Genomic DNA, 26,064 nt, shown 5'->3' on the forward strand with positions numbered 1-26,064 from the left:
GCCTCGCCCCCAGCCCCGCCTCCCGCCCGCGCAGCCGGAGGCGGGGCCAGAGGACTGGGCGGGGCCCGGGGGAAGCGTAGCTGGGAGCCGGGTTCCGGCGCGCTCGAGTGGCCCAAGGGGACCCCGCCAGTGTGGGGCGGGCGGAGCTAGGCTTATTTGACTTCTTTGGGGGTGGGGGTGGGGCGGAGTTGGGGCGAAGTTCTGAGGGGTCGGGACGGCACACACGTAAGACTCGGGCCTTCTGCGTGCCCACGCGTGCACGCCAGTGTGCCAGTGCGGACACGCGCGGGGGCAGCAACCCATTTCCTGGACACAATGGGGCGCGACATGGCAGGGGAAGGAGGGAGTCATCTTGGTTCTGTCCCCTCCCCTCCCCTCCCCTCATATACCGAAAGGGGGTCTTGGGGAAATCGAGGTATCTGATTCCAGCGTACCCACCCGGATAGTGATGACATCATAGCTTTCTGTCCCCATGGCAACCGACGGCCTAGTCCGGGGTTGTGATGACTGAACCGGGGGCCTGGACTAGCAGGGAAGCGCGGACTGAGTGAATTCCTGCCAAGCGCTGAGTGGAAAGTTTTGGAGGAGCTGCGTCCTCTGGTGGATGCTTGGGGCAGACAGAAATAGGGAAGAAGAAGAAGAACTAACCAGAGTGACAGCCCAGCTGGAGCCAGAACCAAGCCCTAAATGCCTCCATTCAGAGTCTAACAATAATCAAAAAACCTTTTTGCGTACCATCTTTTATCGTTTTAAAGCGCTTCCTTATTCTCGATTTTATTTTGTTTTGTTCTAAACCACCTTGCAACGATAACTAAAACAGGCATTATTACTATTTTACAGAAGGGAAAATTGAGGCACAGAGCATTATCAACCAAAATCAGACTGAAACTTTTAAAGGCCCAGTCTCCATGCTCCCAGTTTGACTCTGCAAAACCACACTGAATGGGGTCTGATCCCTGCCCCTGGGTTACACCTGGAGAATCAGAACCTGAGGTACAACGTGGTTGGGTTCCGGTCCACAGGTGGCTGGGTCCTCAAATCTGATGTTAGTTCAGGTCTTGAGACTGTCCTTCAGACTGCTCCTTTAATTATTTTTAACATGTATAGGTTTGTAATGATAAAATAAATCGCGGTCCACATGACCCCAAGAGTGCCCTTGCGCGTGCCTTGCTGCTGACATTCCTCTTGTCCAATTTTCGCGCTCCCGCGGCGCAGGCAGCCGCGGCACTGGCCCTTTAAGCCGGCCCGCGAGGCCCCGCCCTTGGCCCCGCCCCCAGGCAGGCACCACGCCCCGCTCCCTCTGCCCGACGAGCGCCCCGCCTTCCCCAGCGGTGCACCCTCAGTCCAGCTGTGCACGCACGTCGGGAGTCCAAGCCATGTCTGCCGAGAAAGAGGCAGCCGCGGCGGCCACCATGGGGGCGGCGGCCGAGCCAGGGGCTGGGGAAGACTCCTGTCCGCAGCCCCAGAAAGCCGAGGCAGCGGGCGACCCCCAGCCGCCCGCGGCCCCGGAGGTGGCTGCCGCGGCCTCGCCGCCGCCGCTGCGCTGCCTGGTGCTCACCAGCTTCGGCGGCTACGATAAGGTGAAGCTGCAGAGCCGACCGGCCGTACCTCCGGCCCCCGGACCCGGCCAGCTGACACTGCGCGTTCGGGCCTGTGGGCTGAACTTCTCTGACCTCATGGCCCGGCAGGGACTGTACGAACTGCTGCCGCCGCTGCCCGTCACCCTGGGCGTGGAGGGCGCGGGCGTGGTGACAGCCGTGGGTGAGGGAGTCAGCGACCGCAAGGTGAGCGGGTCGGCAGGGCAAGAGGGGATCCGCGGACTGCGGGGCAGGTGGGCACGAATGGGCGGTGCCGGGGGTGTGGCAGGCGGGGTAAACTGGCCCGGACCGGGATGGACGGACATGGGAGGCCTGGGAAAGGACCCTATGTTCTGACACTCCTGGAAAACTGGATTTTGTGGGGAGGAGTGGAGTTATCGCCCCCTCCTCGACCATTTTTAGCTGCAGCCACCGCCCAGAAGCCGGGAGGGGGTAAAAGAAACAATAAGGCGCCCTTGCGCATGCGCACAGTGGCCTTAAGGCCCACCCCCACACCCGTTAGTAAAACCATACCTGTACCCCTGACCACCAAACACTCCCTGGGTAACTGTGGTCTGTAACCCTGAGTGACGGTAGCGCCCCCTGTCCCCGACGGAGCTAGAGGATCTGTGTAGTCGGAATGGGGCGAGGGCGCAGCCGCCACGCCAAAGGCAGTCACATGCAGCCCCGTGGTCTGCGGGGGTGTGAGGCGGCCCCTCCCCGAGCAGGGCCGTAGAGACAGGACACGCCCATAACGGGGAGCGGGATCCCTGCTCCGGTAGTGCCCGCGGCCTTCCTCTGCTGGTCTGGCCTTGGGGTGAAGGAATCGGGATTGGGGCTCCCGATCTTTGTCTCGGGCTCTGTCTCCCGTGACTGCAGTATCTCCTCCTCCCCAGACTCAGCTGGCTGGCCACGACTCCGTAGCTGGCCTTGGGGAGGTCCAGCAGAATCCGCCTCTGCCTTCCTATGGAGGACCCCTGCCTCAGAAACCCGGCTGTGTCTATTTGAGCTGGGAAGAGTGGCACTGTGAGCAGGTTGGCCCAGCTCTGCCGGTCTGTTTCTCGTTTCCATTTATCATTAATCTAGGCCACAACCCTGGGCACCGGAGAATCCTAAATGACCAACTTTTTGAGAGAACCTGCAGAGGCTACTGCAGGTCATATTTTTAGGTGTTTTTTTTTTTAAGTCAGGTCCTTGCAAGAGAGGTCCCTCAAATGCAGCCTCTGATGCAGCCTTCCTCTTGCCCCAAGGCCAGACGCAGATACCAGAACTGGATTTCTTGGATTTATTGTACACACAAACAGCTCCTTAAAGAGCTTCCCAAATTCAGCTCCAGCCCCACCCTCTCCACTCTGTTTTAAATAACGCTGCTCTTGAGAAGGTGCTAAGAGGAATCTTTTAGGGGGAGGGGATTGTAGTCCATGTTCCTACTGAGGGCCACCCATCTGACCTCCCCTCCTCACACTTTCCAGCCGGGTAAATACAGGATATCCTGTCCAGGTCTCAATCTGATGTAAGACCCTAGATTCTGTGGAGATGCCCCCTCTCCCTCCTGATGTCTGGGCTGGGAAGGGGGCATGGCCCAGCCCTGGGTTGAGCTGAGGAGTGGACATGAGCCAGAGTGAGACTTATTCTGGGTCAAATCTGGGCCCAACTGGCCACTGCCCCCTCCCTCGCTCTTGCGGGCCATTTCTGAGTCAGCTATCCCTGAGTTCTGGGATAGAAGGGATCCATTCCCCAGACCTCACCTCAGGCCAGGACTTGCAGGAAAACATCCCAGCTCTTGGTCCTCTTGGGTAGAGTGTGGGGGCTTAAGGACATGAAAATGGGTGTGTGGGGGAGTCCCATCCCCATTACCCATGAATCCTAAATCTCGTTAATATACAGAATTCCCATCATTCCTGGCAAGGGTCAATACAGACCCAGACTGTCCGGGAACAGCACCCACACCTCCCTCCCGAGGCTCTTCAGAGAGCGAGAAGCCTTCCTTTCTCTTGGTCCCCATTCCCTGCCCTTCCTTTGACCCCATTTGCTAAGCTGGAGGGAAAGACTCTGTTATCTTTGCCCCTCTCCTGCAGGTGGCTGAGAGGTGGGGTGGGGAGCATTTCTCTGGTGGGTGAGACTGTGGTTCTCCTTGGCCACCTTGCCATTTCTAGGGGAAGGTGTTTACTTGGCCCCCAATGTTGGCAACTTCTCCTGAGGTGACCACACCCAGCCCTAAACTCACAGAGACCCTTACCTGTGCTTTGGTTATGGCCTTAACACATACTCTCTACCTTCAGTTGTTGAATTCTGATCTTCCCTCCTTGCTGTTATCACATTATCGAGCGCTACGTGTCAGACATTATGCTGAACTAATGAAATGATCATTGTTTTCATTAATCATCATTAAAAAAGCAAACAAACGAACAAACCCGTTGCTGTCGAGTCAATTCCAACTCATAGCGACCCTACAGGACAGAGTAGAATTGCCCCATAAGGTTTCCAAGGAGCGCCTGGTGGATTCGAACTGCCAACCTTTTGGTTAGCAGCCGTAGCTGTTAACCACTATGCCACCAGGGTTATTAATCATAACTGGCTTAATTTACAAATGAGGAAACTAGAGCTCAGAAAGGTTAAGTAATTTAAGTTTTCCCAAGGTCACACCGCAGGTAAATAAATGGTGGAGCCCATTTTTTAACTGAAGAGTCTGACCTCTTAAATACCACTTCATGCTGCCCTAACAGTAACTTCTCCTGTTCAGGCATCTTGCACAATAGCCAAAAAAGTATGAGATCTGTAAAACGTGTTCAGGGATCTTACACAATAGCCAAGTATGAGATCTGTAAAATGGAGGTAAGGATAGTATCTACTTGAAAGAGCTGGTATAAGGATTAAATGAGTATTTACATATAAAGCACTTAAAATAGGACCTGGTCCTCAGTGAGTTGTTATTTTTGTTGTTCATGTTATTAATTGTTGCTATTAGTACCATGACTACTGCTGCTGCTTCCACTATGACTTGGTTGTCAAAAAGAGGACGTTGTAACTAGTGAAAAGTCAATAAATCCCCTGTGGGTGAATGAATGAGTGACTGAATGATGTTGTTCTTCCATTCCTCAAGGAAGGGGACCGGGTGATGGTGTTGAGCCAGTCGGGGATGTGGCAGGAGGAGGTGACTGTGCCCTCAGCCTACACCTATCTGATGCCTGAGGCCATGACCTTTGAGGAAGCCGCTGCCTTGCTGGTCAATTACATCACAGCCTACATGGTTCTCTTTGACTTCGGCAACCTGCAGCCTGGCCACAGCGTCTTGGTACACATGGCTGCAGGTAACAGGCCCCTTCCCTTCATCTACCCTCCTCACTCTGCCCAGATTTCCTTCTAGGCCCCTTTCCTGCAGCCTGTCTAGACTGTCATCATGGTAACACCAGGCTGCTTTGGCCTGTGGCGCCCAGAGGTCTCTGCAGTGCTGTTGCCTTGGTAACATTCAGGCACCAGGTCCAGCCTAGTGTGCTGTCCATATTAACGTGCCCTCTCCCAGCACCCTCTCCTCTCCACCAACCCTGCCCCCAATTCTCAATCATGGAAATTAGGGATAGGATGAGGGAGGAGAGTCCCAACCCAGATGAGGCAAGATGAGGGTTATAGACCGGGCCCTTGAGAGGCTAGCATGGGGAGTGGTAGCCAGGAGGCTCCATATCCCTGTTATGGGTGTCTCTGCAGGGGGTGTGGGTATGGCAGCCGTGCAGCTGTGCCGTACAGTGGAGAATGTGACCGTGTTTGGAACGGCCTCGGCTAGCAAGCACGAGGTACTGAAGGAGAACGGGGTCACACACCCCATCGACTACCACACGAGTGACTACGTGGATGAGGTCAAGAAGGTCTCCCCTAAAGGTGGGATCAGGGCATGGGAGGGCTGGAGGACGTGGGGAACAGGGAGGGTGTCGCTAGACCTGTGGATCCTAAAGCTGTTCCTGGTTCTTCTGACTCTGTGACAGGCGTGGACATCGTCATGGACCCTCTGGGTGGGTCAGACACCACCAAGGGCTACAATCTTCTCAAACCCATGGGCAAAGTCATCACCTATGGTGAGTTGGTGGGCTAGGGAAGGAGGGTGGGACTGAGGGGTGAGGCTCAGGGCTCCAGGGCTTTGGAATGGGAGAAGGGACAGGTTGTTGGGTGCTTTTTAGGAGGACCAGGGTTGGGAGTGGTCCCTGTATATTGGCATTCAGATTGCTGCCTCTTGGGTGCCAGCTACAGTCCTCATTCACAACTTTTCATGCCAGTTACAGTAAATGTTCAGTGTTCTCTCTGTGTTCCTCTTTGGGGATTATTCCTGATGTAAAGTCAACTAGTTTGCCTTCCTTCTAACCTATCCTGTGGCTTCTTGGGCAAGGTGCATTTTCATTTAAAAAACTATTTCACACAAAGTAAAGATTAGAGCAATTTTTGAGTCAGCTGAAATTGGTTTGGCCTGGTAGCTAGTCATTCTCTGGCACTGCTGTGGATAATTGTAAGGGGACCGCAGGGGGCAGACAATGGATGCAAACATGCCAGGATATGCCCGGCACCTGGATTCACTGGTTGTGCTCGGTCCCTCAGGAGTAGCCAACATGCTGACGGGCCCCAAGCGGAACCTGATGGCCCTGGCCCGCACCTGGTGGAATCAGTTCAACGTGACGGCACTGCAGCTGCTGCCGGCCAACCGAGCTGTGTGCGGCTTCCACCTGGGCTACCTGGTTGGCGAGGTGGAGCTGGTCAGTAGTGTGGTGGCCCGCCTGGTGGCTCTGTACAACCAGGGCCGCATCAAGCCCCACATCGACTCGGTCTGGCCCTTCGAGAAGGTGAGCAGATGGCTTCCGAGGGAGGGCCTGGATGTAGACCTCCTTAAGGCCAAGGTTCCAGGGGCAGGATTCCTGGGGAAGAGGAGGGCTGGCTCTTGTGGGTAGGGGTTGGGTGGCTTTGGGAGCAGAGTCTTTTCTTCTTCTTACCTCTCCAGGTGGCTGATGCCATGAAGCAGATGCAGGAGAAGAGGAATGTGGGCAAGGTCCTCCTGGTGCCTGGGCCAGAGAAGGAGAACTAGGGCAAGGGGCTGGAGGACCCTTGGGACCCAGGAAGGGGGAAGTTGGGTAGCCACATTCTGTTGACCACCAGTCTCGCCTTTCATCTTCTGTCATAATGCTCTGCTCTCTCTTTCCCGAAGGTCTTCGTGGTGATGACCTCTTCCCTGCCCTTTCTCTTTAGTCAGGGCTGTTCCCTCCCCCTTGCTGCCCTCTCCCCCTTCCTGCCCTCTGAAGAGGTTGGGAAGTGACCACTTGGATGTCTGGGCCCTGCCAAGGGGACAGGGAGGGTCAGAGGGAGGCTGAGTGCTTCCTGCCCCCCACACTTTCCCCGGGCCTGCTGTGCTGCTTTTGTGCCAAGGTTAGCCAGCCCCTCCCCGTCCTGTTCTGTGTGCTTCCGCCCCTGCCTCATCTCCCTCCTGCCCCTGCCCCACCACCTCCCCAAAGAATTGAAATGTCAGCTCAGGATATGGGGGCCAGTTTTTGTGAGTCCAGCATGCACCCGTCTCTCCCCAGTGTCCTTTCATTCCCAGGCTGACCAGCGCCCACCTCTGAACTCGTGCATGGCTTCTTCCTCCTCTGTCCCCAACTTCTTAAGCACAATTGGGCTTTTTCCATCTCGGTTTTCTACCACTCTTAGCCAGGGTTGCCTCTCACAACGCGAGCAAGCGGGAATCAGACCTCTTCCCCTGGGCCACAACTCTGTGGGAGGGACACAGAGCCCCCCCTTCACTGAGTTCTCTGGATCTGTTCTCAGTGCCTTAGCAAGGGAAAACCTATGCTTGTGTGTGTGCGTGCATGTGTGTGTGTGTGTGTGTGTGTGTGTGTGCGTGTGGTGGGGGGTCCCTGTCCCCGCCTCCTTCTCCGCCCCTGTTCTCCCCAGTGCCTTCTCATTCTGGTGGAGCTGGGGTTTTACTCATCCCCAGTCCCACACCACTGCCAAAAATCTGTGTATGTGCCAGTGTGTGGGGGGGTGTCTAGCCCTGGCCTCCCAGGCCTCGGGGAAAGCAGTCGCCCTTGTTGTGGGCTGTGCCATGTCCTGTTTCTGGGGGCTGTCAGTTCTCTATCGGTGGTTGAGGAGGACGAGGCGGGGAAGGTTTCTCAGCCTTGCAGATTAAGTGTGGCATTTACCAGCCAGGGCTTTTTGAGAGGCAGCGCTGTTTGTGTCTTGTTTTGGGACCAAAGTAAAAATCAAAGCACATTCCCTTTGCTGTCAACGGGGGCTCCCACTGCCTTCTCAGAGCAGGGAGGTGGCTTTTTTGACTCAGCCCCAAACTTTGTTTACATGGGTGGGGAGTTAGCACTGGGAGGGAAGAGGGGGTAGAACCTAGGCCGCTGGAGCTAAAGTGGGGACTTCCGGGGTAGGGGTGTAACTCCTCTGCTTTCTAAGCTGGGGTTAGGGAGGATTATTGCCCCAGCCATTGCCGATGGGAGGTGTGGGGAGAGGTCTAAACATGTGAAGTGCGATTTCTGCTTTTGTGTACCCCACCCCGTTACCGCAGCTGCCTTTGTGTTTGTGTCAATAAAAAGCCAAACCCTGGTCCTGGCCATTGCCTCTGAGAGTGCAAGGGAAGGTGAGCTGCTGGAAGGCCACTGCTGAGAGCCGAAGGGTTGTGGCCTCCCCCGGCCCTCCCTTCCAGGCCCAAATCAAATTTCCTTTCATGAAATGAAGTGAGGAAGAACATCATGCTACCCAGAACTTTTGCTGTTATTGGGCAGTGTTTTGCAATTTCTAATCCCTGCCCTCTGTGGTAGGCATAAAGGTCTCTCTCTTCCACGCACCCACCCCTAGCCTAGTTTGAGAACCTTGGCAGAGGGGCTAGGAGGTGATGAGAAGGACAGTCTTCTAGCCCGATGCAGAGGTAAAAACCGCCAGGCCCCGCTGTCCAGGAGGCACAACTGTCAGGGCCTCCACCTCCCCGCCCCCACGGGTGGGCTTCTGGAAGTGGATCTCAAGGACATCGTGCAGCTCTGGGCCATCCAGGATGTCGGGGATGTTGAACACCACCACTGAGCAGGGCGCTGGCTGGAAGCAGGTCTGGGAAAAGAGCCAAGAGATGGGCAAAGGCTCACGGGAGTAAGAAGCTAGGGGCAGAGGTTAGGGGCAGGGGTAGGCAGCACCCCATGTGAGTATGGGCAGGGTCTGGAGGGCTGGACAGGCTGGCAGAGGGTAGGTCAGTGGGGGGTTAGGGGGCTCTGATCCTTCCTTGGGCAAGTTTCTGGTGGGCAGATAGATAGGTTACCCTGGCTCAGCCCCCATTCTCCACCCTCCTGCTTACCTCAGCTTTCTGGATCTCCCCACTCAAGTAGGGAGAGACTCTTAGAAGGAACTGTTGCCCACCCAATGGCACCTTGAACTGGCCAATCTGGCACAGGCGCTGGGCCACTGTGGGAACAGGGAGGGGGTGGACCCTTCGCATCAAAGTCACTTCTTCTCCTGTGACCCAATGCACCCTGTACCCTAATCTCCCCTCCAAGAAGCCCTTCTGGGCCCTTACCTCCATCCCTGGTGAAACCCAGCATGGCACCCCCTTGCAACAGCTCTCGAATCTCCACATCACCACCCCCATTGCTGTCCTTGCCAAAGAAGATCTCCAGCTTATCCAGCAGCTGCTCCTCACTCAGCTTGAGCCCCGCAGGAAACCCACTGACCAGCACCCTCCGGTCACTGATCTGGCTGGACACCTAAGGGGAGACAGGAGGGAGTGTTCCCAGGCACAGCCCCACCACGCCGTGCCCAGGTGCACAGCACCCCTGCACATCCCAGGATCCTGCCGTTCTGTTACCTGAATGGTGGTCACCATGGGCAGCTCCAAGGGCCGAACCTGTACCCGCAGCCGGCACTCTTCCGCCACGTCAATCTTATGCTCCTTTTTTTGGAGCACCTGCTCGGCCACTGGGTGGGGAAAGCAGGATCAGTACTGGGGAGCCGCCCTGCCCTTGGCCTGAGGCTCTCCCACTCCACCCCCCAGCTCACCCTTAGGGTCATCGAAGGTGACCAGAGCAGAGCCTCCAGGCAGAGGGTAGCAGATCCGCAGGTTGGAAAGCAAACACTTGGGCGCTTCCTCGCCCTGCTGAGTGCGGCCTCGAAATACCAGGGGGATCTCAGGCATCGGGAATGGGACCTGGAGCTGGGATGCAGCCCAAAGGGTGAGAGGTTTCCCCACTCCCTCCCAGGAGAAAACACCCCGTTCCGCTGATGCAAAGTGCTAGAGCTAAGCACATTTACGAAAGAAAGGCGGAGGAATGTACCTCAGGCACCATGCTGGGCACTTAAACAAGATCTTAATTTGTTCTCACACAAGCCTGGGAGGTAGGTAGTTCCTGCTTTACAGATAAGAAGACTGAGGCTCAGAGAGTTCAAGTAACATACTTGAGGTCACACAGCAAGGAAATGGCAGAGCCAGGAGTGAAACTAAAGTCCCTGATTCCTGGCTCTTTTCTACCAGGCTGCACCCCTCCCACCTTACCTTGTCTTGGGAGGGATTCTTGGGGTCCTTTCTCAGCTTTTGCAGCTCCTCAAGCCTCTTCTTTAGTCTGTCCTGCTCCTCCAGGAGGGTGTGTAAGGTCTATGGGAACAGAGGGGACCAACCAGACATCTACCTGCCTTTCCAGAGACTGAACAAACCCAAGGGAAGGGGGCCCTATCCTGGATGCTCCGGAAGCAGAGTTGATGCCCAGCCCAAGAACAACCCACCCCCTTTCCGCTGGCCTGGGCTGGTCCTAGCCCACTCTACCCAGGACTTGGCTGACCTCATCTCAGTCTCTCTTGAAAGGCCAGGGGCCTTTACTGCAGCCTTGGCTGGTTCATTAGTGCCCATCTAGAAATTAACAAGCACGGATTGGGCCCCTGCTATGAGGTGTGGGCACTGAACTAGGCAGGGTAGGGGACAACGGGCAGTGGAAGCCAAGTGTGTGGTCACATGACATTGTAGAATGCAGTGGAAGTTCGGAGCAAGGACAGACTCAAAGGGGTTAACACAAGGGAAGCTTTGAGGAGAAGCATGGGCTTAGATTTGCAAAGTGTCAATATGATTCACTAACATTTATCAAGCACTTACTATCTGCCTGTCCTGGGGCATTGGTGGTTCATTGGTAGAATTCTCGTTTCCCATGTGGGAAACCCAGGTTCGATTCCCAGCCAAGGTACCTCAAGTGAAGCCACCACCCATCAGTCAGTGGAGGCTTGTGGGTTGCTATGATGCTGTTTCCGTGGAGCTTCCAGACTAAGACTATGAAGAAAGGCCTGGTGATCTACCTCTGAAAATCAACCAATGAAAACCCTATGAATCACCATGGAACACCCACAGGTGATCACGGGGATGGCGCAGGACCCAGCAGCATTCTGTTCTGTTGTGCGTGGCGTCACCGGACTTGACTGTGGCTAACAGCATAAGCCAGGCACTGTGCTAAGCTCTTTATATGGATTATGTCACTCAATTCTCACTGCAATCTTATGAAATACATACCATTCCTATCCTTATTTTACAGAGGAGGAAACTGAGACTTAGACAGATTGGCTTATGCAAAGTCATTCAGCCCCAGGCAAAGTCATTCAGACTCTAGACCTCACCCTGCTAATGTCTATGCTTTACAGACAGTTAAGAAATCAAGCCCAGAGCAGGGAAGTAAGTTGTCCCGTGTCACCCAACTTGTCCCTTGTCTGCCACTCTGTCCACTGTACCAAGTGGCCCCCCCAGTCTGGGTGTGATTTGGAGCAGGTCCAGAGAGATAGCTGATAACATAGGCAGGGGAAGAGCACTAGGGATATGAATAAAAGCTCCGTTGTGGGATGGAGCAGATGATAGAGTTTACAGTGTGTATGGCAAAGACATAAATAATGTTGGCTCTGTGAAGTGTGAGCTCTTTTGAGAAGATGAAACTCTGTCCTGGTCATCTTTCTGTCCCCAGTGCCTAGCAGAGTCCCTGGCACAGAACAGGTGTTCAGTACATATGTGCTGTGTGAATAAATGACAGGATAGGAGCAGATTATAAAGGGAACTAAAATCCAGTGTAAAGTGTAAACTAGATTTATTTTAAGTAGAGGAAAACTAGAGCTTGACCAAATTATGCTAGTTTATGAGTAGTGAGAAAGGTACCTAGTTATTTATATTTCTGTTAAATCAGGGGTTGCAAACTCAGTGGCTTCAGGGGCCAGTTAGATGACATCAATGCATCAAGGGAGCCAGTGTAGCACAATAGGGAGTAGTGGGGACTCTGACAAACTAGAGAACGTATGTCCCCACTAAAATGGGCAAGATTTTCTCAGCTGTAACTAAGTTTTTTCACATGGGCATGTAGTTCTAACATTTTTAAAGGAAATCAGAAATCTGGATTTTTATTTTAAGAAGATGGCTTAATTTTTAATATACAAAAAATGAAATACATTTGTAGGCTGGATTAAGTCCTCGGTCTGTCCTCTTTTTACTTCTGCTTTAAATCTGGATATGATTGCACATAATTGTTTGAAAATCTAGTTAGTAATGTTATTTAATATTTAAAGTCGATAGCTTTCTTGCTTGATTTTATCACAGTTTAGCCCAATTAATAAAAAATGTTTGCCTTGAGCAGAGTGCATAGTACTCTCATAGAGAATTATCTATATGAACTTAATCTCACAATACTTAATCTAAAGCAAAGATAAGAACTTTAAGGGGTTGTTGTTGTTAGGTGCCGTCTAGTCTGTTCCACCTCATAGCAACCCTATGTTCAAAACAATGAAACACTGCCTGGTCCTGTGCCATCCTCACAATCGTTGCTGTTTGAGTCCATTGTTGCAGCCATTGTGTCAATCCATCTTGTCGAGGGTCTTCCTCTTTTTCACTTTACCAAACACAGTGTCCTTCCCCAGGGACTGGTCCCTCCTGATAACATGTCCAAAGTATGTAAGACGAAGCCTTGCCATCCTCCCTTCTAAGGAGCATTCTGACTGTACTTCTTCCAAGACAGATTTGTTTGTTCTTCTGGCAGTCCATGGTATATTCAATATTCTTGGCCAACACCACAATTCAAAGGCATCAGTTCTTCCGTATTCATTGTCCAGCTCTCATACGCATGAGATGATTGAAAATATCATGGCTTATGCCAGGCACACCTTAGTCCTCAAAGTGACATCTTTGCTTTTTAACACTTTAAAGAGGTCTTTTGCAGCAGATTTGCCCAATGTAATACGTTGTTTGATTTCTTGACTGCTGCTTCCGTGGGAGTTGATTGTGGCTCCAAGACAAGTGCTGGTTAACGGGTACCAAAAAAACCAAACCTATTGCTGTCGAGTCCGTTCTGACTCTTAGTGACCCTGTGGACAGAGTAGAACTGCCCAATAGGGTTTCTAAGGGGCAGCTGGTGGATTTGAACTGAGCCACCAGGGCTCCGGGTTAAGGGGTAGAGAGCCTAGTGATGAAATTATATGGGTAGCGATAGTGAGAATGGTGACACAGTGTGAAGTCTGTCACCAGTGTTATTGACCTGTTCGTGTAGAAACTGTGAATGGATGTATGTTTGGTTGTATATATTGCCACCAAAAATAAAATATTTTTTAAAAAGGGGGAAAAAAAAAAAAAGAAAGTTTGGATTTGATATAGTAGGAAATGGGGAAATAATGCAGATTTCTGAAAGGGGGAGTGACATGATGGGTGTGGTGTTTAAAAAAAGACCAATCTGGCAGGGATAGCTGGGGAAACTGGAGTGGTGACCTTGGAACAAGAAAAACAACTCCAGACTCCAGGACTGTTAATTCTGACGGATGTGACAGGAGCTGGTCTGGGACTCTGGCAGTGGGCACAGAAAGAAGGAGCATGTGCAGATGAACACATTCCACAAGGAAAAGCCTTATGGATGCTTGCATTAAGGAGACAGGGGAACGAATCAAAGATGAGGCCAGGTTTCACACCTGGGTGTGCAAGAGTTTGGAATAAGTCCACTGACCCAGCAGGCAAGGGAGACAGCCAGCATTACTGAGGGCCTACTATGTGCTGGGCACAGCTGGACTGTGAATCAGAAAACCACCTCCTGTCCGCAAGTCCCTGAAACTTCCCAAAGGACCCACTTAAGAATAACACAGGCTAATTGTAGTCACTTGAATTCAACTATACACGCTGTTTACTTACATGATAACATGGCCCCCAAATGCAAGCCAAAGTTCTCTGGTGCTCAGCTGAAAAAATTGTGATCCCTTCTATGTTAAGCTCATTGAGAGACTAAATTTTGGATAATTTAGGGGTGAGTTAGTTAATGGATGTAAGGTTAATTTTGACTATATACATTATTCTCCCTTACTTGCTGTCTTAGTTATGTAGTGCTGCTGTGACAGAAATACCACAAGCGGATGGCTTTAACAAATAGAAATTTGTCACAGTCTGGGAAGCTAGAAGTCCGAATTCAGTGTGCCAGCTCCAAGAGAAGGCTTCTCTCTCTGTGTTGGTTCTGGGGGAAGGTCCTTGTCCTCAATATTACCCCGGTCTAGGAGCTTCTCAGTGCAGGGATCCCAGGTCCAAAGGATGCGCTCCACTCTCAACTCTTCTTTCTTCGTGGTATGAGGTTCCTATCTCTCTGCTTGCTTCTCTCTCCTTTTACCTTTTGTAAGATAAAAGGTGATGCTGGCCACACCCCAGGAAAACTCCCCTTACATTGAATCAGGGCTGTGACCTGAGTTAAGGGTGTTGCATCCCACCTTAATCCTCTTTAACATAACCCAATCTTGCCTGCTAACCACAGGCAGAGATTAGGATTTATAACACATAGAAAAATTACATCAGATCTCAAAATGGAGGACAACCACATACTACTGGGAATCATAGCCTAGCCAAGTTGACACATATTTTTGTGGGAGACTATTCAATCCATGACATTTGCTGAGTTTAGAACCTAACTTGAGAACCATAGGATAAAATCTCATGTAACTTATGCTCATCATGGGAGTGCTGAGAGACAGTTTAGCATAATTTATGAGCACAAACTTGAGCCAAGCTTCTTCCATCCCAGCTCCTCTGACTACCACAAGACCATGGGCAAGTTATTTTACTCTCAGTACCTTGATTTCCTCATCTGTAAAATGGGCATAACAGCAATTTTCACCTATAATCTTGCTTGGAACAGTGGTGCCTGGCACACAGTAAGGGCTATACTAAGTGTTTTCTATTTTAATAACCCTCAATTTATAGATGAGGTACTTGAGTTTCATCAAGGTTAAAAAATGGGCTTAAGTAAGTCAAGCCTGTCTTTTTATCTCCAAAGACCACTTGTTACTACATTGTTTTTTCTAAAGACAAATAGTTGGCAAGAGAGATGAGGTCATTTTATGGATATATAAGAAGAACGTGGCATCTATATGAGGAAGAATGTGGCTGCAGGATTGGTGGAAGACTCATTAACAACCTGCATTATGCAGATGACACAACCTTGCTTGCTGAAAGCGAAGAGGACTTGAAGCACTTACTGATGAAGATCAAAGACCACAGCCTTCAGTGTGGATTACACCTCAACATAAAGAAAACAAAAATCCTCACAACTGGACCAATAAGCAACATCATGATAAATGGAGAAAAGATTGAGGTTATCAAGGATTACATTTTACTGGGATCCACAATCAATGCCCATGGAAGCAGCAGTCAGGAAATCAAACAACATACTGCACTGGGCAAATCTAGTACAAAAGACCTTTTTCAAGTGTTAAAAGGGAAGATGTCACTTTGAGGACTAAGGTGTGCCTGACCCAAGCCATGATATTTTCAATCGCTTCATGTGCATATGAAAGCTGGACAATGAATAAGGAAGACGGAAGAAGAATTGATGCCTTTGAATTATCGTGTTGGTGAAGAATATTGAACATACCATGGACTGCCAGAAGAACAAACAAGTCTGTCTTGGAAGAAATACAGCCAGTGATCCTTGGAAGCAAGGATGGAAAGACTTCATCTTACGTACTTTGGACATGTTATCAGGAGGGCCTGGTCCCTGGAGAAGGACATCATGTTTGATAAAGTAGAGGGTCAGCGAAAAAGAGGAAGACCTTTGACGAGATGGATTGACACAGTGGCTGCAACAATGGGCTCAAGCATAACAATGATTATGAGGATGGCGTAGGACCCGACAGTGTTTCGTTCTGTTGTACATAGGGTCGCTATGAGTTGGAACCAACTCGATGGCACCTAACAACATTTTAATAATCCTAATTTTATAGATGAGGAACTTGAAGTTCATCAGGGTTAAATACTGGGCTTAAGTAAGTCAAGCCTGTCTTTTTAACTCAAAAGATCACTTGATTACTACATTGCTTTTTCTAAAGACACAGAGTTGGCAAGGGAGGATGAAGGGATTGTATAGATACTTGAGTTTGAGGTGACGATTAGACCTACAAAGGCAAAGCAGGTCATTAAAGACACAAAGGGTCAGGGACAGGGCTTGGTGAACAGGAATGTGGGTTGGAGCAGCATGTGGTGATCGTCAAAGTCAAGAGGATGGATGAGCTCTTTAAGGGATAGAGCCTTGAAAATGTGGTCTTGGAGGATCCCTAGTCATGGGTCAGGAGAGAAAAAGGAATGCAGAGAAGAAAAAAGAAGGCGTAATCAGAATAAGCAGTGCCAGGGCCAGGACTGGCAGATACCAAAGGAGGGGAAGAGATAAAACAGAGGTGAAAGAATAGGAGGGCTACAAGAATTCTTCTACTCATTCACTCACTCATTCATTCTACTGTCTCAGGAAAAGAAAAAGTGAGACAGAGGTATAATATGCTGACCATGCTATCTAATTTTAATCTGGAATCTTGGACTAACAGCTATGTTTTTGAGAAAAACATGTCTTCCTCAGTGGTCAAAACCAGGATGTGAAACCATATATCCCGAGGAGTCTTGACCGAGTGACCATCTCTACCTGTCTAAATGTTGCTGTCAATTCTAACTCACAGCGACCCTATAGGACAGAGTAGAACTGCCCCCACAGAGTTTCCAAGGAACGCCTGGTAGATTCAAACTGCCAACCTTTTGCAGTAGTTCTTAACCACTAGCCACCAGGGTTTCCTTTACCCCATAAGAATACTTGTAAAAGGAAAGTAGTAGCCCAAGAGACAGAAAGGGCCACATAAACAAGAGACTCCATCAGCCCGAGACCAGAAGAACTAGATGGTGCCCGGCTGTCACCAATGACTGCCCTGTCAGGGAACACAACAGAGAGTCCCGGAAGGAGCAGGAGAAAGGTGGGGTGCAGAACTCAAATTCTAGTAAGAAGACCAGACTTAATGGTCTGACAGAGACTGGAGGAACCCCAGAAAGTATGGCCCCTGGATTCTCTATCAGCCCAGAACTAAAACAATTTCCGAGGCCAACTCTTCAGACAGGGATTGGACTGGACTGTGGGACATAAAGTGATACTCGTGAGGAGTGCGCCTCTTAGCTCAAGTAGATACAAGAGACTAAATGGGCAGCTTCTGTCTGGAGGTGAGATGGGAAGGCAGAGAGGGTTAGGAGCTGGTTGAATGGACATGGGGAATCGGGTGGAAAGGAGGAGTGTGCTGTCACAGTATGGGGAAAGCAATTAGAGTCACATAACAATATATGTACGAATTTTTGTATGGGAAAAAATAAAATAAAAAAAAAGAAGAGGAGGTCTTTCTCCTACCAGAAAAAAAAGACCAGACTTACTGGCCTGGAAAAAAAAAAAAAACTTGTAAAATGAAACCACCCCGGGACTACCTGGTTCCATTTTCAACAGGCTACCTAGTTTCCCAATTGCAATTTTTAAAAACCCTTCATAAACCTCTCTGTTTTAACTTGAAACAGCATTCAAGTTTTTCTTTACAACACTACAAATAGCTATTGAGCATCTACCACGCGCCAGGCCCTGTTCTGGGCTCTATACAGCAGTGACTGAAACAGACAAAACTTCTTGCTCTTGTGGAGCTGGAATTATATGTTAATAGTAAGTGTTATGACTACAAATAAAGCAGGGACGGGAGGACAGAGAGTACTGGGGTGATTAGGGGAAGACTTGCTCTGTCGGCTTGACAGAGAAGAGGCAGTCCCAGCCCTGCATTTCTCCACAGTCTTCCAGCTGGTCTAAGAGCAGGGAGAGGCTTGGCCTCTGGGCCCTGAGATAAATCTGCAGGCTCCAAGCCAAGGAGTGCTCCACCGCTTCTCCCCACCCGCATCCCATCTTCCTCACTTACAAACATGGGTCTGGAGTCCGGCTGGCGTCAAGGCTTCAGAGCTGGGCACGACGTGGCAGAGTCCACCACTACTAAAGGCTTGCTAGTGCCCTTTGTGGGGCTTCAGTCTCCTCCAGCGACAGCAGGGCCCAAAATACACTTCTGAAGGTTTTCGAGGGCTCTTTGCTTCCACTTTCATTTCCGCGAAAGCGCTACCCTTTGGTGTTCACACGCCCCCAGCGGAGACTTCCCCACTCCTGGGAGGAGCCTCCCTGGTCTTCGCAGAGGACTCTGCCCAGTTATGAGGCCTCAGGAAACTACCCCACAAACAGTTGCAAAGCAAATGCCAGTCCCAAAGCATGAATGCCAGCTGTAGCCCCTTTCTCAATGAACTTGACATGTCTCTTAGCCTCACTCAGATATCCCCTCCCCAAATTCTTTCTCCTTTAGCTTTACCCTCCTCACCAGGACCTGGTTAGTTTGCATCATAGCTATCAAACAGCAGCCCGTCTCAATTCTCCCTACTCTTCGTATCTTGTTTTCTCTTCATAGAATTTCTAACTACCCAAGTCAGGGAGGTTGTTAATCGCTGTATCATTGGTGCCTTAACAGTGCCTGGCACATTGTAAGCACTGACGGAACCAAATCAATTAGCTAACTACACTATTCTTACAGGAGCAAGCAGTCTTTTACCTGGACACGTAACACTGCCAGTGCTGGCAGCTCAAAATTGTGAGAACTTGGTGGCATCATCTTTGTTAGCAGGGTACCCCTAGAGCCTAGTGATTCTGGGCACAAGCAGGCACTGACAAAATAATTGCTGTACATGAGTTTTTGCCAGGACAAATAAAGCTCCTTGATCAAGTTCACAAAACTGTTAACATCAGCCAGCATTTATTGAGGTGAATGTTATACGCCCAACACCTACCTTTCTGCTTTACATGAATTAACTCAATCCTCAAAACAACCCCATCAAGTTGGTTCTATTTTCATTTTACAGATAAAACTGAGGCACAGAAGTTTAGATACTGGCTGAAGGTCACAGTACTAGAACAGTATTTGAAGTGGGAACTTGAGATAAATTTTGTGAAAGGATTTATATTCAGTTCCATTTCTATGACCTTGAGTAGGCCAAGTTATTTAACCAGTCTCTCAAGATACCTAATACCTAGAAGCAAAAGGGTTCATATCAAGGGTACACAAAGCAGAGCATAGTGTATTTGTTTTCTGAGTCCAGAGTGAGCTCCCAACTCTTTTTTCAGCATTAGCATGGTGCCAAGTTTGGCAAACAGGCTTGTTTGAATACTAGTTCCACCTACTGATTTGGAACCACAAATGTTTAATCAATAAGACTGTCATAATTTTAAGTAACCAATGAGTTGTAAATTGTGACAGAAGGGACAAATTAACCAGTGCTTGCCTTTCCTGCACCACACAAGCCAGTGCCCAAGCCCCCTTGAACCACACCCTTTCTTGTTGGTTTGACAGACAGGACCCAGACTGGGGGGCCTGACCCTTGTCCCAGTAGTAATGGCTGCTCTAGGACCAGGCTTCAGCAATCTGGGTTAACAAAGTCACCTAGATGATTCCCACCTGTGCTAATAAAGTTCAAAATTCTCATCAGTCGTTTTCAACCCCAAACACCTGGTCCCTACCCAGAGTAGATTTTCATGTCACAATGCAGGGAGCGGGAACAGGTTCTCCTGGCATGTAATGGGACAAAGCCAGAGATGTCAATTCTGCTCAGGGAAGAACTATCCACAAAAATGTCAGGAGTAGCCCTTTTGGGAAACAGTTCGGTAGATCATACTTTACCCACTGAGGGATCACTAAAGGACTATCAGGCTGAGGACAGCAGCCCGAGTCTCACAAAGATATGCATGTTCCCGTTCCCTGTCTATTAATACACACAGCAGAGACACAGGCATTTTTTTTTTTTTTTTTTGTATTTTTAATGACTGAAATGAAAAAGATCTAAAACCGCAGCTTCTGGAAGAACCACTTGTTTTTGCCTGTCTTGTACCTGGAAGAAAAGGAAAAAAAAGACACCGATGAGAAGAACAATAGGGCTATGGAATTCCGTTCATGGCAAATAGGGAAACTGTACCCCAACAATTACCAATAGAAGACTACTTACCTCTCCTCAAATTTGACCTTGGCCTCTCGCCGGGCCTTGCGTTTAAGAGCAGGGTCTCTGAAGACATCCTTGTTGACAACAGTTTTGTCCAAGGGGATATCCACAGAATACCTGGGGAGTGATGACAGGGAAGGTAGGACCAGTTCACATGCTGTTAGGGTCTTCACAAGCCCCCCCAATACTTCCTCAGGCACTGAGGTATCAGGGTGTGACTCCATAGGAACAATTATTGCAAGCTGTGCCAAAGTCCTAATGACTTTTTGGAGGGGGAAACCCTCATTTTAATGGACTTAAACCACTAAAAAATCTGACACTCCATTCTCAACTTCCCACAACTATATTTCTACATCACTTTAATAGATCTCTTTACTTCCATCACAGACAACAGTTGGCTGGCTTTTAATTTGGAGCCATTTTAGTGTTGTTTGAGTTCTGCCTATACAGTCACCCAGAGTATCACTATGAAAATGCAACAGCCAGGTACAGCTAGCCACCTCAACCTCACAGCACCCAACACCTGAGAAGAAGCTGTCCTTTTAGGCCAGCAAACCAAGAGTCAATGTACGGTATTTAAGGCAGCAGACTTTAGGCACATCCTGCCAGGTCTGGGCAATTCTCATTTGGGACTTTCCCAGATCTTGTTTGTACTCTATAACTCTTTGTTCATTCACCACCCCTTTTTGACAGCCTGAAGTATACTATAGGGTGGAACGGGGAAAGAGGGCAGACCAGACCCTACGCCTGTGTTTATCGGAAACAAATGAAACAATCTTCACCCAACATCCAAAGAACTTACAAGTGAGGAGATAGGTAGACAAAGAACAAGCTTAGGAGAGACTTTTCAATCCTGCTTGGCTAAGTCGGCGAACAGAAAAAGACTAATCTAGGCCTTCAAGGGGAATACAGCTCCAAGACAGATGACAGAAGCAAGACTGGGAACCATGGCTACTTTATAAGTTGAAGAGTGACAAACTGAAAATGGTGTCCCTCTGCACAAATGGAATGGGTGCAAGGCCATCTCTGGATTCATTCCCACTTCTTGAAATGCTCACCTTGTTGGCATGAGGTGATTATAGTTATAAACTTTCACGAAAGACTTGATCTTTGACCTTTTGGCAATTTTCTTCTTGCCCATGGCAGCTGTCACTTTGCGAGGATAGCGGTCGATTCCTGCCACCAGAGCATGGCTGTAGGGGCGGTCTGAGGTGCCATCATCAATGTTCTAAATGAGAATTAAACTTGATATTAACTGAGGGCCTATTTAGACCCTATGCTAGATGTAGGGCAGGTCAGGAAAAATACTTCCAACCCCAGGTCTCCGAAGAGAAAAAAAAAGACAAAAACCACACTACAAAGAAGTCCTATACTAGATGTCCAAAGAGTACCAGGAAGAGAAATCTAGAAAGGCTTCTGGCGATTAAGGGATTTTAAATAACAACAATGAACTTTTATGGAGCGCTTGCTATGCACCAAGAATGCTGCTTAAAACTTTGCATCTAGTAACCTCCTCCATGGTTACACTGCTGCTGCTGTTAGTTGCAGTTGCCCTCAATTCCGACTCATGGCCACTCCCATGTGTGCAGAGAACTGATCCATAGGGTTTTCAAGGCTGTGACCTTTCAGATGCGGATTGCCAAGCCTGTGTTCTGAGGCACCTCTGAGCGGATCTGAACTACTTAATCTTCCAGCTAGTACTGTTGAGCACTTAACTGTCTGTGCCACCCAGGGACTCCCGGTTACACTGCTAGTAAGGGGTGAAGCCAGGACTTAAACAATGACAGCCCAACTCCAGAGCCTGCATCTTCTACCACCAGAAGACCAGTTTCAGGTGGGATGCGGGGGGAGGGAATCAGGTGCCCCAGTGTCCTAACAGCAAGAAGCAACAGTGTATGTGGCTGGAGACTAGGGTTATCTGGGAGGAAGCTAAAAACTGTCAAGCTGATGCCGACTCACAGCTACCCTATAGGCCAGAGTAGAACTGCCCTATAGGGTTTCCAAGAAGCAGCTGGTGGATGTGAACTGCTGACTTTTTGGTTAGCAGCTGTTAACTTCCTGTAGCTCTTAACCACTATGCCACCAGGGTTCCAAAGAAACGTAGGTAGGAGACGAATTAATTAAGGCATAAAACATGCCAAGCTAAGTATGAGTCTGAATCAAAGATATGCCGATTTCTTAATGAGAAATCTGGTGTCTCTTTGCTCAAGGACTTTTTGCAGTATGTCTTTTTTCTTGACTACCATGAAAAAAGTGATCATTTTGACCAGAAGCAATTTCTCTTCTTAAGAGTTCCGGCTACACCACTTACTACCTCTACGACCTAAAGTAAATTACTTAACATCTCTGACCCCTGCTACAAGAACTGAACAGACAACACTTATAAAGTACTGTCTGACACCTAGCAAGCGTTCAGTAAATGCTAGTCCCTATCATTGCTATTTAAAGTCTCTCTGGTGAAGAACGTTACGTATTAGGTGCCCAATACATTTCACATTTGTTTTTATTTTGCATCCCCCTTTCTCAAAAGCCCTCATGCATTTACCCTCCCAACCCGCAACGCTCAGTGGTGACTGCCCCAGAACCTCCGAAGCCTTCCCGGTTTCCGAGACACGACGGCGTAGACGTCGCCGAGGCTGGTACCTTCACGATGACGGCTTTGCGTCCGGAGTAGCGTCCGGCCAGGACCAGCACCACCTTCCCGGGTTTCATGAACTTGCCCATTTCTGCAGAGAGCAAGGAGAAAGGGTTGCTCAGAAATCCAAAGAGCCCGCAATCCTAGGCCCGGATCTTCAGACTGCGCTCACTGCCGACCTGGCTCAGGCAGTCCGCAGGCCCTGCTCGCAGGACCAGATCCCCTAAGAAGCCGCCAGAGGCCGAGGAACAGAATGCACCCGGCGCCGCCCCGCAACCCAATCCCCCGGCCGCGGATTGAGGCCGATTGAAAACCCTTGCCAGGCCTCTACTTACCGACGGCAACCACCAAAGCCGACAGTAGAAAGGAAGAAATGGTACTTCCGTTGACCTTTCACCCCGAGGAGAAGTGACCTCACTTCCGGTCCCGCCCCTTAGGCCGTCACAGTAGTTAGTCGTCGCTCGGAATATGTGTGGTGGGCGGAAGAAACTCATAAGGGAAGAGCAGCACCTGGCAGAAAACTTGTCTGAATCAAACATTGTTAGTAGTTCCGGTAGTAGACAGGGCAAAGGAGTCCCGTTTCTGCCGTACTGATGAAGGAGGTAGGACGGCTTGTGTGCGTGCAGTCTTTTTGGCTCAGCTGCTCTACTGCCGTCTTTGTTGTAGTTCCCTGCCTTCGCGCTAGTTGCGGGGACAGTCTGAACTTTACTGTTTTTGCCTTAGAAGACGCAAAGAACAAAATGAAACATTTTTGGTGCCTACTGTGTGCACTCTGTTGGAGCCGTGGTGGCGCAATGGTTAAGCGGTCGGCTGCTAACCAAAAGGTGGGCAGTTCGAATCTACCAGCAGCTCCTTGCAAACCCTATGGGGGCAGTTCTACTCTGTCCTATAAGGGTGGCTATGAGTTGGACTCGACTCGACGGCAAGGGGCTTAGTTTGTTTTTTTTTGTGTGTGGACTGTGTTAGGTGCATAAAGAGGGAGAGACAAATATCAAACGAGGGTTCTTTTCCACATTAGATGACGTCACAGACATTACCAACTAGGATAAGCAGTGAAGGACGTGAAGGTGATAATAGCAGCTGTTTACCCTGTGCCAGGCAGAGTTACCTCATTATGGTACATTATCTCATTTGATCCTTATAACAACACTAGGCAGTAGGTACTGTTGTTACTTCCATTCTACCGTTGAAGAAACAGACTTAGGGAGTTTGAATAACCTGCTCAAAGGCCATAGCTAGAAAGTGGTGGAGCTGGAACACAGACCCAAGGAGTCCAACTTCTGAACTCATGCTTTTTACCATATCGTTTTTTCTGTGCCAGACAAAATGCTAGGCACTTTATATAATTCAATAGCCTATTTAATTCTCATAACTCTGCAACTTTAGTATCCCCATTTAGGCATGAGGAAATAGAGATTCAGAGAGGATAAATTACCTATCTTGGATTGAACCTGACCAGTGGCATTAGATGGGATTCAAATCTAGGTCTGGAACCCAGGTCTAGTTGACGCACAAAGGGAATTATTTTCCATCACTCCCAGGAAGAGTGTTTTTAGATGGAGTTCCAAAGAAGAGCCCATCCCAGTTTTTGCTCATCTGAGCATTGAAGAACCTATATAGCTGGTCTTGAGGCAAGCTGTGGGAACAATCAGCATAAAGTGTTTCATCAATTCTCTTCTTGAGGCTCTCCAGGTACCAAATTCCCCAGCAGCTCTCAGGACCCCATCCAGTGGTTTATCACACTAATTATGTAGTTGTATTTTTATATCCAATTAAAATACTTTAATTTGTATCATGAAATTTTAGAGTTGGAAGGGACATCAGAGATTATTTACTCCAGCCTCTCACTTGAAGATGAGAGGACAGTTCTAGAGTATCGAAGCCACAGAGTTTGTGGCACAGAGCAAGATCTCCTCATTCCCAACCCAGTGTTCTTCCCATTGTATCACACTACCCTGTCCATTTCTGCCTCCGTGGTCTTCTTCTAACCTCCTTCTCTGTTTCTGCCCCTTTGCTGTTTCTTCTGGAAAAGAGGAACGAAACCCTGAAACCTTGTAATCACTTCGATTCTTCTCACATACTCTTTCATTGCCATTAAGTAAATTCCAACACATAGCAACCCTATAGGACAGAGTAGAACTGCCCCATCAGATTTCCAAGGCTGTAATCTTTATGGAAGCAGACTGCTACATCTTTCTCCTGTGGAGCAGCTGGTGAGTTCAAACCACCGAACTTTCAGTTAGCAGCTGAGCACTTAACCACTCTGCCACCAACTAGAGCCCTTTCTCACATACTACCACCCTCCAAATCAAATTAGTAAGTAAATCCTGTGAATTTTGTCATATAGCTTCTATTTTCGTTTCTATCCTTTTCCGCCTTCCCTAACTGACCTGAAGTCAGTTTTCTCTTCTCGAGTCACTTCTCAAACTCTAGTGTGGATCGGAATCACCTAGGATGGTTGTTAAAGATGCATCTCCAATCCCAAGAGATTCTGATTCAGGTCTGGAGTGGAGCTGTATAATCTATAAATATTATTTTGAGAAACTGCTCTAAAAATGATTCTAAGCCCACCACTAAAATCCTGTACTGGCTCTCTGTTTCTAAAGTTTGAACTCTCACTCCCACCTATCTTTCCTTCAGGACAAGTTTTATGATTCCTCCACACCCCTCATGTACTCCCTGGGATCCAGCCAGCCAAACCTCTTCTGAGCCCTGGGGTTTTTACTCAGGCAGTTCCATGTATCTCAGTTCTTCCCCATAGCTGGCGGGGGCAGGGTGGGGGCAGAAAGCCTATCCATCCTTCAAGGCCATTTCTAAACTGGCCCAAGCAAAATCTCTCGCTTGTCTGTGCTCCCTCAGTAATCTCTGTTTACCTTTATTACAGAATATATATTAGTTGGTTTGGATCAGTAGTTCTTAAAGTGTGGTCCAGATCAGCAGCATCACCGTCACCTGGGAACTTACTAGAAATCCAAATTCTCAGACCTCATCCCAGCAATCTACGTTTTAACAATCTACTCATATCTCCAGTTGGCCTGGCTGTCTCCTTCCTTAAGTTGTGTGTTCCTCGAGGGCAGGGAGTATGTTTTATCTTTATACGCAGCATCTAGCCTGACTCAGGCAGTTGGTTGGTGCTCAATAATGCATGAATGAATGTGGAGCATCTTAGAAATCTCTAACAATGCTTTGCAAATCATACTTGTACTAAAACAGAACACAATTCACTTCATTTTCTCAGTGACTCTGCACTTTCACTGAATACGTATCTGTGATTTTTCTTTCCATTCTTGCATAGCCTTACAATCCTGGGTTGTCTGTACCTTCTCTTCTCCCTTGTCTGGTCTGCCTCACCCCAAGCCAAGGATAGAACGCTGTCCTCAGTTACGATGCAGATGATATCAGTGACTAGCAGATACCTGTGATTGCTGGGATGCTGGCTGGATTGTCTCAGTCTATACACACCTTATGATTTCCTGAAGAACTTCGCAGAACAATGACTGTCCATCTCCCTATAGCCTAGTCCTCTGGCAGCTGAAATTCCT

General features: G+C 49.1%; 3 protein-coding genes across 3 annotated transcripts; 1 reads left to right on the forward strand and 2 right to left on the reverse strand.

The window, feature by feature from the left end:
- The first annotated feature begins 1,376 nt into the window (after positions 1–1,376).
- VAT1 (vesicle amine transport 1) lies at positions 1,377–6,956 on the forward strand. Its single transcript, XM_004390265.2, has 6 exons — positions 1,377–1,784; positions 4,681–4,888; positions 5,283–5,453; positions 5,558–5,647; positions 6,162–6,403; positions 6,559–6,956. Exons 1-6 carry the CDS (start codon positions 1,377–1,379, stop codon positions 6,640–6,642), a joined length of 1,203 nt encoding a protein of 400 aa, XP_004390322.1. The 3' UTR covers positions 6,643–6,956.
- Positions 6,957–7,824: 868 nt separating this feature from the next.
- Positions 7,825–17,953, reverse strand: IFI35 (interferon induced protein 35). Its single transcript, XM_023725236.1, has 7 exons — positions 17,778–17,953; positions 10,090–10,188; positions 9,597–9,750; positions 9,406–9,515; positions 9,118–9,304; positions 8,899–9,005; positions 7,825–8,657 (listed from the first exon to the last, which is right to left on the reverse strand). Exons 1-7 carry the CDS (start codon positions 17,781–17,783, stop codon positions 8,466–8,468), a joined length of 855 nt encoding a protein of 284 aa, XP_023581004.1. The 5' UTR covers positions 17,784–17,953; the 3' UTR covers positions 7,825–8,465.
- Positions 17,954–19,683: 1,730 nt separating this feature from the next.
- Positions 19,684–22,932, reverse strand: RPL27 (ribosomal protein L27). Its single transcript, XM_004390266.3, has 5 exons — positions 22,858–22,932; positions 22,531–22,613; positions 20,946–21,115; positions 19,894–20,004; positions 19,684–19,779 (listed from the first exon to the last, which is right to left on the reverse strand). Exons 2-5 carry the CDS (start codon positions 22,609–22,611, stop codon positions 19,731–19,733), a joined length of 411 nt encoding a protein of 136 aa, XP_004390323.1. The 5' UTR covers positions 22,612–22,613; positions 22,858–22,932; the 3' UTR covers positions 19,684–19,730.
- Positions 22,933–26,064: the final 3,132 nt, after the last annotated feature.

The sequence above is a fragment of the Trichechus manatus genome, unplaced genomic scaffold, assembly GCF_000243295.1.
Source record: "Trichechus manatus latirostris isolate Lorelei unplaced genomic scaffold, TriManLat1.0 scaffold00294, whole genome shotgun sequence".
Classification (NCBI taxonomy): Eukaryota; Metazoa; Chordata; class Mammalia; order Sirenia; family Trichechidae; genus Trichechus; species Trichechus manatus.